The 13,854-nt window shown below is 47.0% G+C and overlaps 1 protein-coding gene across 5 annotated transcripts in view; it reads right to left on the reverse strand.

Annotated features, from left to right (window-relative positions):
- myo9aa (myosin IXAa) overlaps window positions 1-13,854 on the reverse strand; it is a 79,945-nt gene that overhangs the window by 10,113 nt on the left and 55,978 nt on the right. For 4 of the 5 annotated variants that reach the window (XM_030376458.1, XM_030376459.1, XM_030376456.1 and 1 more), the window contains 12 exons: window positions 13,231-13,306; window positions 9,283-9,423; window positions 8,978-9,017; window positions 8,739-8,861; window positions 7,652-7,732; window positions 7,412-7,522; window positions 5,765-5,887; window positions 4,559-4,708; window positions 3,955-4,271; window positions 1,683-3,440; window positions 1,428-1,506; window positions 962-1,162 (listed from right to left, as the gene is read on the reverse strand). In XM_030376458.1, coding sequence (XP_030232318.1) covers window positions 962-1,162; window positions 1,428-1,506; window positions 1,683-3,440; window positions 3,955-4,271; window positions 4,559-4,708; window positions 5,765-5,887; window positions 7,412-7,522; window positions 7,652-7,732; window positions 8,739-8,861; window positions 8,978-9,017; window positions 9,283-9,423; window positions 13,231-13,306 — 3,200 coding nt within the window. The remainder of the gene's footprint in view (window positions 1-961; window positions 1,163-1,427; window positions 1,507-1,682; window positions 3,441-3,954; window positions 4,272-4,558; window positions 4,709-5,764; window positions 5,888-7,411; window positions 7,523-7,651; window positions 7,733-8,738; window positions 8,862-8,977; window positions 9,018-9,282; window positions 9,424-13,230; window positions 13,307-13,854) is intronic. The other variant, XM_030376460.1, reaches the window with a different exon arrangement.

Consider the following 13,854-nt stretch of genomic DNA (forward strand, 5'->3'; position numbering starts at 1 on the left):
AAACATAGATTGGGATAAGTTCTTTAAAACCAAATAAAGTCCAATAGGATACTCTTTATGAGGAATTATTTTGGGTGGCTCTGTCTATAGATCTTCCCGCCAGTAGATGCCAGCACCACACCACCGAGGAAACACTGATGAATTCCCCTTAGAAAGCATAGGAAATTGTAATACAATCAATGTACCACACTAACACAAACAAGCAAGTACTGTTGAGATTGTTTATAAAGTACTTCAATAGAATACTACAATCAATAAAACCACCAAGAGACATTGATTTGTTTTTCTGTTCTGCAATAGAAAAGGTAAGGAGAAGCGGGATGGACCGGTTCAGAGGTTCGCTTGTTGGTGAGTGGTAAGAAGGGCTAAGAAATCCGTAACGGACATGCACGATCGGCTCAGAGAGCAAAGGAACACCACCAGAGGAAACACTAAAGGAGGCAGAAGGAAAATATTTTCTACAACTGTAAAAGAGAGAAGTCATTAAAAGGGATTAAATGGTTAATGTTAGCAAAGCATGAATGAATTAGGCAAAAAATATCTTTTGTGATGTCTAGGAAATGTGTGGATGTAGATTTTTCAAAAGTTCCGAAGTGTAGAATACCGATACTTTTGATCATGGCAAATTATGCTATAGCAAGGTATTATGCCGTGCTTAAACAGCCAAATGTTTTTGAATGTACAGTATATTCCATGCATTCATTTTAGTCTTTCATAACAGTGAAGACACATTGTATTTGTTTAGGAATGAGTAAGTGTGTATCCTGCCTGTCAATCTATGCATTTAGATATTTATGTGCGTTGAAAAACATTTGAGGAATAGTAAAAGCATGGTGTCGGATCAGTCAGCACTGCGGTTAAAACGAGCACATTCTGCTGTGAGGGGTTAGCTGCTGAAAGAAGACTACATGTGAAAACAAAAGAAAAGGGTTAAAAGGGAGCCATTGGTGCTGGCGATTACCATCTCCGAGTCACTAAAACACTCTCCTAGGTCAGCGTCGGGGCCGCTGCGATTGGAGAGGGGGAGGGTGAAATGGCGGGGGGGGGCGGGGGTGTCGTCGTCCTCAGACTCCCCCGCCACGGAGAGAATGGGGACGCGGTTGAGGAAGTCGGAGCGGGTCCGAGCCATGCGGGCTTTCTTTTTGTTGCCCGCTCTGCCGACCTGAGGTTTACCCAAAGCGATAACACACACACACACACACACACACACACACAGTGAGTGAAATGGAACCAACAAATACTGAAATCATTAGGATCTTCAAACACTTGTCTTTGACCTGCCGTGTTTTGGGGGGAGGTTTTGTTAGTCATTTCCATCTCTCACACACACACACACTTCAAGAATTCAAACTGCAGCATCTTATTTTTATATATATTTCATCTCATTGATAGTGAGGCCAGCAAGAAAGGAAACAAACCATGCTTACCTCACGCACTTGTGGTCCTTTGGAGGCCTTGGGAACTGACTCTCTAGGGTTGGCCACAGGTTTGTCCTGTTCGTCAAATCTGAGATGCATCGAGAGAAGAACACGTTAAAAAGTGTATCTAAATAACCCCTCCTCCTAAATAATAATTTCCATCCGTATAGGACATAGGACTTTGCTGCGACAACATCTTGAAGAAATATAACATCCTTGTTTTGACCCCGCAACCACACACGAGGAGTGAGTCTGAGTACTCACTTGGCAAACACAACCTTGTCCTTAGGAGAGAAGAAGATGTTCCCAGACTTGTCAGCCGTGTGAACTGTACTTCCCTGGTGCCCACCAGGCGTCTTCTTTGGGGTAAGTCTCGGTGAGGTTCTTCTTCCATCACTAGATTCTAATGTGAGTTTGGGCACCCAGCCATCGGCGATAGGCCTGCTTCCTCCAAGCGTTTCTCTCGGGACAGAGGAGGAAAGCGGAATAGAGCCGGGCTGAGGGGCACTGGGCTGGGACTCTGCCCCAGGAAATGAGAGCTCTTCAGGGGCCCGGAGCTCAGACATTGTCCTGGTGTGAGGAGCCGGTGCTTGTGTTCTCTCAAACACCAGCGAGTCGGGCCTGGATGTGGCGGCTCGGGAACCTTTGTGTCCTGCACCGGCCCCCGCCTGGCGACTCTGCTGTATCCTGTGCAAGGCCTCGCCCCGCTGCTTCTCGAACATGTCCTTCTCGTTCCGGGCGAAGAGGAGACGCTGCCTCTCGAGCGCCTCCTTCTGCTGCCGGATCTGCTCCATCATCTGCCTCTCGCTCTGCTGCTGCTGGCTGCGCTGCCTCTCCTCCTTCTCCTCGTTCAGCCGCTCCAGTCTCTCCAGGACGGCCAGGTTGGCGGGCGGGACCGGGGCTGGGGCCGGGACGGCATCGTAGGGCGCGGCCAGGCAACCCGGTGGCTGGTTGGGCAGCTCCGCCCGGGGGTGGCCCGCGGCGCCCGGCTCCTCCCTCAGAGGGGTGGCCTTGTGCATGCTGATGACCACCACCACCGGCCGGCGCCCCGGCTCCCTCCTGTCCTTCAGGGCTTTGGAGATCACGGTGGTGGAGGTGACCGTGGCAGAGGTGATGGTGGTAGCAGCGGCGGAGGTGGTGGTGGTGGCTGGGGTTGTGGGAGCGGCGACAGCGGCCTCGAAACGCTGTGGAGGGCTCTTGGCAGGAGGAGGGCCGGAGACCGTGTGGCTGTCGCGGGTCGGGACGTAAAAGGTCGGGAGGTAGTTCTCAATTCTGGGCGGAAGTGTGGGTGACTGAGGTAGCCTGTCGTCGGGGTCGGGTCGTTCACGGATGAGCGGAGAGCCTGTGGCTGACCTCGAGGAAGGGAGCTCCGCGGGGTGATCCGGCAGCTCTGGAGAGCCGGCCTCGTCGAGGTCGAGCTCTTCTAGCGTCGCCCTGGGCGGCCCTTCTTCAAGGCTTAGGAGCTCGAAGCTGAACCTGGAGCTCTGGCTGTCAGGGGTGCCCTGGGGGGAGCGCAGGGGCGGGGTGGACGCGTGCAGCAGCTCTGCCGACCAGCGCCTCTCCTCAGAGGGCGACGACGCCCCGCCACTGGTCGCGCGGACCTTCAGGAGCTCCAGGCTGAACTTGGCCTGCTCCAGCTCCCGCATGCGCCGGCTCTCCCGTTTGGCCCTGGTGGTCTTCTGGCTGAGTTCATCTAACGTTCTGGCCCTGTCTCGAATCACCACGGTGACCGGTGCTTCAGGATGCTCTTGGAGCAAAGGGTTGCTTGAGCTCATCCCGGGACAGTCTTCTGCTCCTCCTGCTCTCAACCTCGGCTGGTCCTGCTGGGTAACCAGGCCGGGGACCCTCTGGGTGCTCCTCCCCCGCCCCTCGTAGGAGGGGTCCCCCCAGAGGCTCAGGTCCTGGCCCACGGGCCTCTCTTCTTGCCGTTCCTCTTCCTCTGGAGAATGGCTCTTCTGACCGTTCTGCAGCTGGACCAGCTCCTGCTTCTCCTGCAGTCTCTGCTTTTTCAGCTCCCTGAAGCTGACGGTGAAAGAGCCACAGGTCACTTACCTAACAATCACCATTTTCTTTTTTTTTTATAATAGCTTTGTAGGGGTTGACACATGTAAAAGGTGTGCTGTGAAGTTTGTGTCCCCATATGAGAATCCCTTTTGAAAGAATTTGTTTCAGGAGCAGCTCAAAAGTTGATGAGCCAAGTCACGGTGCTTTCGTAATAATATGATCTTAAGGCTGTACTGATCTGCAGGCTCACAGCACGGCCGCTAATACATAAACTACACTGAATGAACTCTTTTCAACAAACGTTAATCTGGTTTGGAGAAATTATCCATCGCTTGGAATTTCGGTGAGCTATTGTTGAAGCTGAACCCACATAAATGACTTGTGCCTCATGTTAAACAATTATTTTTGGAGGTAATGAGTAGGGAATACTTTTTTAACCTGGCTAGAAAAGCCATACTGACCAAGAGCTAGTAGAGTTACAGTATGAATGGAATGCGTGAATGGGATTTACATAGCAAGGAGTAAGCCTCACCTCTGTCTGGCTAGGTAGCCTCTGCTGACTGCCTGCAGTCGCACCACTGTAGCGTACAGACTCAGATAGCCTTCTCTGGCTCTATGGCAGCGCCACGCTGTTTGAATCACCAGTGCCGCGTCAACACGGCGATAGGTCCACAACCTCCACGCTTTCTGCAATACCAGAGCGGCTTCCTTCCAAAGCCCTAACCTCCGGCGGGCCTCGTACCCCCGCCAGTGTTTCTGGAGGCACACCGCCGCCTCTTGTTGGATGGCAAGCTCACAGCCCTCTTCGTTATCCTCGATATCTCTCGGCCGGTATGCACGCCACCATCGCTTTGAAAAGACAAAAGCAAAAACACTGCATTTTATTTACATAAACGCTGTATTTTATCTACTTAACAGTGAAATAGGTGATTAAATGACTATCATCCATTTTGACCCTTTTTTAGATCCTGTAAAGATCACATTTGTTCAATAAAGGACTTTCCATTAAACTGTTAATAGGATTAGTATTAGCGTTCTAACAATGCTAGGCATTTCCTGTTACCATGTTATCAGTGCACATTTAAAACCCATGAACCGTTCCCCGAGGAGGGGGACAACGATCAGGGGCAGGGTACCTGTATGCACACGGACGCCTCCCTGGTCCTGAGGAAGGAGGCGCGCTCCAGCCGGGCCCTGAAGCGCCGCTGCAGCGCCACCACCAGGCTCAGGACCCGGCCGTGGAGAGAGGCCTGTAGGCTCCGACGCCCCGCCTCCCGCAGGAACACCTGGACCCACACACACACACACACACACACACACACACACAGGTCAGCAGAGACAGGCAAACACACACACACACACACACACACACACAGGTCAGCAGAGCCAGGCAGAGGACACACAAACGCAGACATTAGCAGAGCCTGCCGCACGCACGCACGCACGCACACACACACACACACACACACTATAACAGAGCTTAGTCACACACTTGGATGAACACACACACACATTCTTGTGAATCACAGGGCATCCATCCGTGCCAACCACGCAAATACCAGAAAAACTAACTAATAATACTAATACTACAAAAATAAACGTGTCTGGATACACAGCATGTTGGTTTAATTAGAGAAAGGATAAAAACTGAAGCATCTCAGTTGTCCAGACAGTTACTAGCCCTTTTATCCATGTCCTCATTACATAATTGTTTTCAGCCTAGGGCTAGGAGTCTAGGACCTAGAAATCATATTTAGACTGCATTGTTTTTAATACTATATTAAAACGGAGCACCTGTATCATGTAACCTGGCTTCTTAATGGAATGTGCCCTCCACATCTATTGCTTCTTCAATGAAAATATTGGTAATACTCTCCATTATGGTTTCCTAATTTGAGTGTAATTACACACGTAATAGGCAACGATACAACCGTTAACAGCATATACTTAACATGCAATAACATTATGGAAAAGCCCCACCCTAGCCATACCCTAGTGTGGAACTCGCTTTTTTTCATATTTAACCCGTAACCCCTAATCCTAAACGTACATGTTGTTCCATATTGTTTTTACATATCAAGTAAGGGCTTTTCAATTTTTTACATTGCTGATTACAGAATACTTGCGTAATTACACCTTAACATAATTAACTTAATTAACACTGCAATGGGAAGTATCACAAAGTGATGTCATCAATACTTTTTTTATACTACATCTATTCATAAAAATATGCTCCATGCTTATCCACCAATAAAATACTGGTTACATTACCATCTGCTAACCATAAATCACTAGATAAGAGGATGGATATGGAAGGTGAAAGCGGAGAACAGTGTAAATACCATCGTCCTGCCAACTTGGAAGCCATCTGGCGCTAGGTCCACCTGGCCCAGAAACCTCTGGATGTCTTCTTTGGAAGCCCTGGTGCCTTCTGGGAGCAACACACGGAAGTGGCGGACAAAATCCTGACAAAGAGAAACAGCAGAAAAGATTCATGAGAAATAGGACAGGGATATATCTTTCACCATAATGGTTTGTAACAGAGCCAGAGGCGTCTCAGATGTCTCTGCTTTTGTGCAGAGAAACAACTGTTGGCCTTTGAGGAAGCTCTGATGTTTATAGACTGAACCACCAAGGTATAAAAACTGAAGCAATAAATCAGTATTACAGGCCTCATAGATGGGATAAGTATCTTGACCATCAGAAGAAACTGGGGCTTGTTCACATGAACCTTTATACAACCGATACCCAAGGACTGAAATGACCAAGGTTGTCCTAACACACATGGTTTCACGTGAAGCCCATGTTTGTCCATGTTAGCAGGGATTCAATCTCATCAAGTCCTAAAACAAGCTCAACTCCCAACATTTAAACTAAGGCCCATTGTCCCGACGCCAATCTGCTCCCCCGCTCCGCCTTCAGGGGGTTGGCTGGCAAAACAGTGTTTATGCTATTGCTGGGATGGGGAGTGTTGGAGTGACCCCTAGACAATGCTGAGGCTCTGTTCTGAAGACCCGAGATGGGGGACCACCGCTGGGTCTTACAGTGATACATGCTGGAAGTATTTCTAATAAGCGCTGACCACAGTACTAATATGTTCCGGGAGATTCCAGAACGCCGGACAATATCACAAGCTCCAAGTTGGCTCAGCTACTAAAACCTGGCTGTGGTTTGACCAAAAACGTCATAGATACACTTTTTTCTTGGGAAATACTTTGCCTAACACAGCTTATTGAAACATTTTAATGGCTTCGATTTTAAAGAAAGTTCACAATACGACACACTTCAGAAACCTTCGATATATTAATCGTAGTTATCAAAGCTGCCATTTGGGTAAGCCAAATAATGCACCCTCCTCTGTGACCAGGACTCTGTGACCAGGCTGGGAACAAGCTGAGCAACCACCATTATGTGAAAAAATGCGGGGGAAAAGTGTGATTCAAACTATGGGAATTGGTGGTAATACAACAGTGACTTGGCTGACTCAAACTAATTAGATTTGGGGTGCCGCTGCGCACATAACCACACACACACACGTCAATTTGCCAATAAACTGTGCTGATGTAAACCAGTGTTGACACCACACCCTCACAATGTCTTAGAGGCCTCGTATTTCATTTCTCTCACAATTTTTTCTTTGTTATGCCCTCATTGTTTTGATTTGTTTCGTTTTTTCTTTCTATTTCTTAAAAAATGTGCTGCACGTAAGATTTGGGATTTAAAAATCGATCAGAAAAGAGCATGATTTTGAAGCAAAACAAACAAAAATGGTATTCCTCCGAAGTGGTGAGAACAATCAAAAGTTTGTCAATGTGACACAACCAAAACATCAGGGTTTAGCCACAGTATACAAGTCTACAGTCATATGATGTCTTCTTAATTGTCTGTTTACATTCAGGCTGTTCAGACTTTGGCACCATTATTTAAAGAACTACAAAAATGAGTCAACCGGAGTGTGTGTGGTTTATATGCATGGCTGAGGTTCTTACCTTGAAGCTGTACTTGATGTTGTATCCAGACTGCCGTATGCGTACGGTCTCCAGCATGCCAGTGTAGCGCAGCTGCCTCAGGACCAACTCGTCGTTGAAGCGCAAAGGCAGCTGGGGAAAATCGTAACCAGAAGAGGAGAGCTTTTGAAGACCAGGGAATGCGGATTGATCAGGGGGCTAAATAAACCAATTAAAAGTTTGACTAATAAAGTCACAAACTGGTCTTCCATATATTTGTACCTTCTCAGCGTTGGAGCGGATACACTTGACAAAGTAGGGCTCGGAGTGGCCCAGGGTTTCCATTAGCTTGTTGAGGGAAGCCTAGAGAGCCCAACACATACGCAATATATCAGAGACAACAATAATATGCCCATCTCTAAGGATATGATTTAAGATTCAAGATTCACAACGAGGCCTGGATTACCTCAATTTCTATTCTATCTTCTAGTTAGATCTAGATGAGAGACCCTAACCCAAATATGCTCCTATTGGTTAAGTCCGTTAGCAGGAACAAAAAGCAGATGAAGGGAATTTGAAGCGTTTGAAGCGTTTCCTTTAAAGCTGCACAATGGTCGTTTTCCAATTGGCAACCTCTAGGGGCTGACGTTGCAGCTATAGTTAGATATATAAATTTTCTGATTAACTGATGACCCCCTACCTACATTGGTGGAGGGGGTAGTGGACCACACTAAAAAGATTTATATGGAACAATTCCCTTGACAGATTTATTTATGGATGGGCGCGTTATATATTTGAGGAACTTTCTAGCCAAGATATTTCTTTACGTCATAAGTTAAAGATTTAAGGGCAGATTTAACATGCCAGCATATTTAGAGTATAGCGATTATTTTAAGGTATTCTTAGGAGTGGGAGGTTAACCAGTTGGGATTTTCTTGGCACGCACAGCAATACAACACTATAATCGGAGAAGAACCTGGCTGATGCGCTGTGCCCGCTCAAAAGAAACAGCTCATGCTGTTAAGTGATATTTTTGTATAAATAAAGTTTTGAAGTGCATGAAGCACATTGCTGGTGAACATGGAGGGCTGCATTGTGATAATCCCCAGGCCCCAGGCTCATTCAATTAACTTATAATTATCTTAGGCCAATAAATTTAAGTTGTGTCTTTCTGTGTGCATGGTTTCATTTTTGTGTGTATGCGTGTATCAGCATGTATTTGTGTGTACATGCATGTGTGTGTGGATCGGCATGTTTGTGTGTGTGTGTGTGTACGTGTGTGTGTGTGGATCAGCATATGTGTCTCTGTGTGTGTGTGTGCATGGGTGTGCATATGAGCACGTGTGCGTGTCGGAATGCTGCATCCAACCTGGAACTGGGCGCTAATGCTGGGCGGCTTCTTCTTCTTGTGCAGGTGGAGCAGGGACTTGGTGATGCGGTCGTGTAGCGTCAGCTTGCTCAGGTACTTGAGGGACTTGACGTCCAACAAGTGCTGCAGGAGAGGACACGGTCGCCTCAGCAACATGGCTAGCAACAGGACTGGCAGTGTGCAAGTCCCAGAAAACACTCTAGCAGGGTGGGGTAGGGGGGGTGTAGTGTGGGAATTACCTTTGGGAGGAGAGGCTTGGGTTTGTAGTTTTTGTTCCTCCTATTGAAAAGCAATGGAAGCATGCAACAAGAAAGGAAGGGTTAGTATTGCCAATGAAATTCTCTCCACATGGCACCAGAAAAATAGAATAGCATTAACCAAATGCTGAGACTTTTCCCCAAGACATAGAAATAAATACTAAAAATACTATTATAATATTCTCATGTTATGAAGTAACAGAGCACATTTGACATCATATGAAAGCCCTTCTCTGGATCAGAGAGTCTGGGGTTGAGGTAGGCGAGGTGTGAGTGTAGTGACTGACATGAGGATGCCCTGAGCTCTCTCCAGCAGCTTGCTGCTGGTGGAGTTGATGAAGATGCCGTCCCCTTCCGTGGTGGAGATGCCGGATGATAGGCGACTCTGCTGGCCCACACGCCCGTTCAAGCCAGGAATAGGAGAACCCCTGTGGTACACACGCACACACAGGATGTAACAGATTTACCAAGTTTCCTACGATTCAAGCCCTAAAACATTCTGGAAGAAATTGCCTTTCTTGAAGATGAGGATTCTTTGAAGATTTCCATTTAGTTTTCTTTTGCAGCACTTTTGGCAGTAAGTGTTATTTCTTCCAGCGATACAAACCATGTCATCACTGATGCCCAGTTCATTACATTCATAATTCTATATGCACGCAAATGTTAGGGCTTTCGTCTGTGGGCCAGAGGCTCATTCACCATTGTGATAACTGATTCGGTGATAGACAGGGACTTAACAGACATTTACAGGAACATCTTTGAGATTGACATGTGAACCAAATGTGTGCGATAAAACAATGTTGTTTATCCACATTGAGCCACAATTTCAACGAGACATAATCCTGTTCAACTCCACGTCACACCACCGGCCATAACCAACATTGCGGACTCTTAACATTGTTGCAATCATTTCTTCAATGTAACATTGTACTGTATCTGCAGGGTCGATTTTTTTCTATGGTCAGAAGTTCATGCAAAGCCTCAAGCCTCAAGGTGAAAACCAACCCAGTGGACCTGAAAGCAAACACTGGCCTTCTTTCTACATAGTGGTCAGGGCTGAGTGGTGAGGCCGGTCAGGCACTAGCTACAACCACTTGGTTTGTAAAGTCCTGGAGCGACGGGATGGGAGAGAGGAGGGGAGCGGGGAGGGCATGAAGAGAGATGAGAGCTGAGAAGAAAGGATTTGATGAAAGGAGAAGAGATGAGAAGAAAATCCGCTGGATCAGGCCCTTCCTCACGAGGGAAGCAGCTCAGCTCCTGGTCCAAGCACTCGTCATCTCCCACCTCGACTCCTGCAACTCGCTCCAGGCTGGACTTCCTGCCTGCGCAATTAAACCTCTGCAGCGTATCCAGAACGCTGCAGCACGCCTTGTATTTAACCAACCTCAATTCCATCACCTAGACTCTACATAGCCGAGGAGGCTATGCACAGAGGTCTTAAGTCCCTCCCCTCCTACTGGTTGTATGTTGTACGTCCTGGCACTTAATGTACGCACTTATTGTGTGTCGTATTTTTTTAGTTATAGTGCTTAGTTATGTTGCATCTTATCATAGCTATCTAAGTTGAACACGGGGAATGGTTTAACCTAGCGATTGTTGGTGCTTTGTTCTTGGTTCTATGAACATCCTTTTTGTACCGACAGAAAGAGATATATATTGTGTCACTTTCTTATGACAAATGTACTTATTGTAAGTCGCTTTGGATAAAAGTGTCTGCTAAGTGCCCTAAATGTAAATGTAAGAAAATAACAGTGAAGAGAGAAAGAGGGAAAAGGTAGAGGACAAAATGGTAATATAAAAAAGAGTAAACTGAACCAGAGAATGAGCATTACAAAAACTAGGTTAACTAAGACGAACAAATATTCTGTGGCGGAAAAAATGCATGTGCAACTAGATGAAACCAAACACTGAGCTCTTGTGGCTATTAGAAATAAGGAAATGGCTACAACAGCAACCATCCGTCATGAATTGGGTCAGAGCAGAGGAGTTTATTTTGACTTCTACAATTTACAGGAATCTACCCTGCTGTTGCCAGCCCACACACAGAGTTACTTTAAGGTCAGAAGTAAAATAAACTCTCGGAACCGAATCAATTCGGAATGCCTCTGGGCGTTCTGGATAGAGAGAGACAGCAACAGGAGATTGAGCGGGAACTTGTATTTAACGTCTCTCAAAAATGGCACGACACAAAAACCCATTGGTCCAAATTTAAGTAGTCAATTCCAATTGGATTTGATCATTGTGATTCAATTATGACAAAAGTACTTTAACAGATAACATTGTCCAATGCTGTGCGCACAGAGCCCATCACCTTGTCAATTTATAAAGTACAGTATCTACAGTAACCAGAATCCATTCTGATCCTTGTGGATTGCATTTGCAACCCAAAAGAGGCTCAGATGGAAACGACTGATCCAGCTCAGGGTAAGATTGTTTGAGCTCTATCCCTCACGCTCCCTCCTCTACCCTCTATACCTGCCACCTACCATAACGTTACCCTCCAGTGTCTAGTCTCCATCTCCAACTCTATCCTATACCACCAACACTATTCTCCGTCCTCAAGTGGCGTAACACCATGCATTATAGTGGACAATAAGCTCAGCTACAACCATCACACCATTGATGCTCACAAACGCTGCCAACAGACACATCAGGAAACTTAAACACAAGTCTGTGCAACCACACCCCCTTCTCCTCCTTTATTACAGCATTGTTGAACTAGTGCATCTGTATGCATTAATCTGCTTTTACAACATATTCACAGTAGTACATCGATATAGGCTTTTAAAAAATCCCTCACAAGAATCACCATTCCCAACCTATCAGACCGCATCACCTCCGCCCTGACCCGTTAAGAACACATCATCTCACATGACCCAGAGCGCCCGCTCCACCAGCCCTGCAACCTCCCAATCCCCGCAGACGCCGAAGGGTCCGTCTTAGCAAAAGCTTGGTCCCATCTCGCTCCGTCCTCCACCCTACGCTCTCTATCCTTGTTCCTCTAACCTGGCCCTTGAAGAGGGCCCTGGGAAGTTTCCAGAACGCCAGCCCTCTTCACAGTCCCACGGGTGGAGTATATAGCACATAAAGCGTAGAGCAATAAAGGGATCTGGGGTCACAGTAAACATATATAAGGTTTCCTCCAAGATCGAATCATCCCCTCACACGGCATCCTTTCGCAGTACAGAGAACGCTGCCGTTTAGGGCCTTGCAAGATTGATTTAATGCTCAGCAATGAACCAGACCAACAGTCCGCAGTAACAAACGTCTCTCCCATTGTCCACTCCATCTGTTGAAGCAGAGATCACTGTGGTTCCACGGTGATGGAACCACATCTGCTGCTGGATCCCTGGGAGTCCGTAAAGCTGTGTTATGTCCACTCTGGATATCCGTTTGTGGAAAAAAAAAAACAGACAGACGGGTGCGCACACACACACACACACGCACACCCCAAGAGGCTCCTTAATGAGAAGAGGCATTTATCCCCACCACCACCGACATCCTGCAGCACATGTCTCTGGTAGGACATCACTAAGCCACCACCTGCATGGGGGGGAGCTGACTCTAGTGAACACTTAGGAAGCAGCGATGGATGAGAGGGAAGAGGCTAGCCTGGCTATTGCCAGATCCAGCTCAATCGTAGATTGCACGTTGGTCTGAGGAGGCTTTTGTCATTTTCGCCGTCGCTTCCTTTCGTCATTGTGTTAAACCAGCAAATAGCGGCCCAGGGGGAAAAGCCAGCTTGGGTAATGGCTCCCACAAAAACGTATCGGAAGCAGAAAGAAATGTATTGCTCTTCTCCAGACCCTTCTGCAGGGGGAATTCAAATAGCCGGCAGAATGGGTTGGGGGTACCCAGTCTAGGAAGAGGCAGGAAGTGATGGGACGCTACAAGCTACGGGTGTGCAGATCACATGGGGCAAAGGTCACGAGTCGGATGCCGTTCAACAGTCTTACAAAAAGAATGCCTGCGTTGTGCAATTGGTGTCCGCAGGGGCTGAAGTAGGGCTCAAATGGTGCGAACCTTTATGACCAGTCCTTCTGCTTTCAGTGAATCATGGACATTCGGTGCAAAAGTCATCCCTTCTAACAACAGGGGGGCTTCCACACAGAAATACTCCCATCTCCAGTAACTGTTTAACACTGAACTAACCAACAGACCAGTACGACCAGAGGGTTAGAAAAGGTGTTTTTTAAGATTGGGGATTGGTTATCAAGGACATCAGAGGCTCTCACCGTGGCGATCTCTCGTTGAGTGTGTTGCTGCCCTGCAGGTCTGAGAGGGGGGTCCTGGGACTCCGCCTCGCCCCGCCTGATAAAAACACACACACACACACAGGATGGAGATATGTTAAGAAACACACACACACACACACACACACACACACACACACACACACACACACACACACACACACACACACACACACACACACACACACACACACACACACACACACACTTTATGGTGTAGAAAAAAACCAACCAACCAGTAATTAAACTGATGACCAGTTTAGATTAAAAGTCAATATTTCTAAATTAGTGAAAGTTATGGTTTCAGTTTATCGAGAAGAGGAATTGATTGCAGTTCCGCATGGAAATGGGATTAGTTAAGCCTAGTATTATTTGAAAGGAATCAAGAGAAGAATGATAGATTTATTGGCCATGTTGCCTAGTGTTGGAGGAAATCAAAGGCGTTGTCTCATCATGTAAGATGCTTCTGATCAGGCCCGGCGCACCGAGGGGGAGTTAAGGGGCATCGCCTCCTCAGACGACCATCCTCACCCACTTAGTGAAAATTAATATGTTTAAAATAATTTCTTATTTTGCCCCACAAAACTACTTAGTTCCAAAGTAACA

Source organism: Gadus morhua, chromosome 14, assembly GCF_902167405.1.
Source record: "Gadus morhua chromosome 14, gadMor3.0, whole genome shotgun sequence".
NCBI lineage: Eukaryota > Metazoa > Chordata > Actinopteri > Gadiformes > Gadidae > Gadus > Gadus morhua.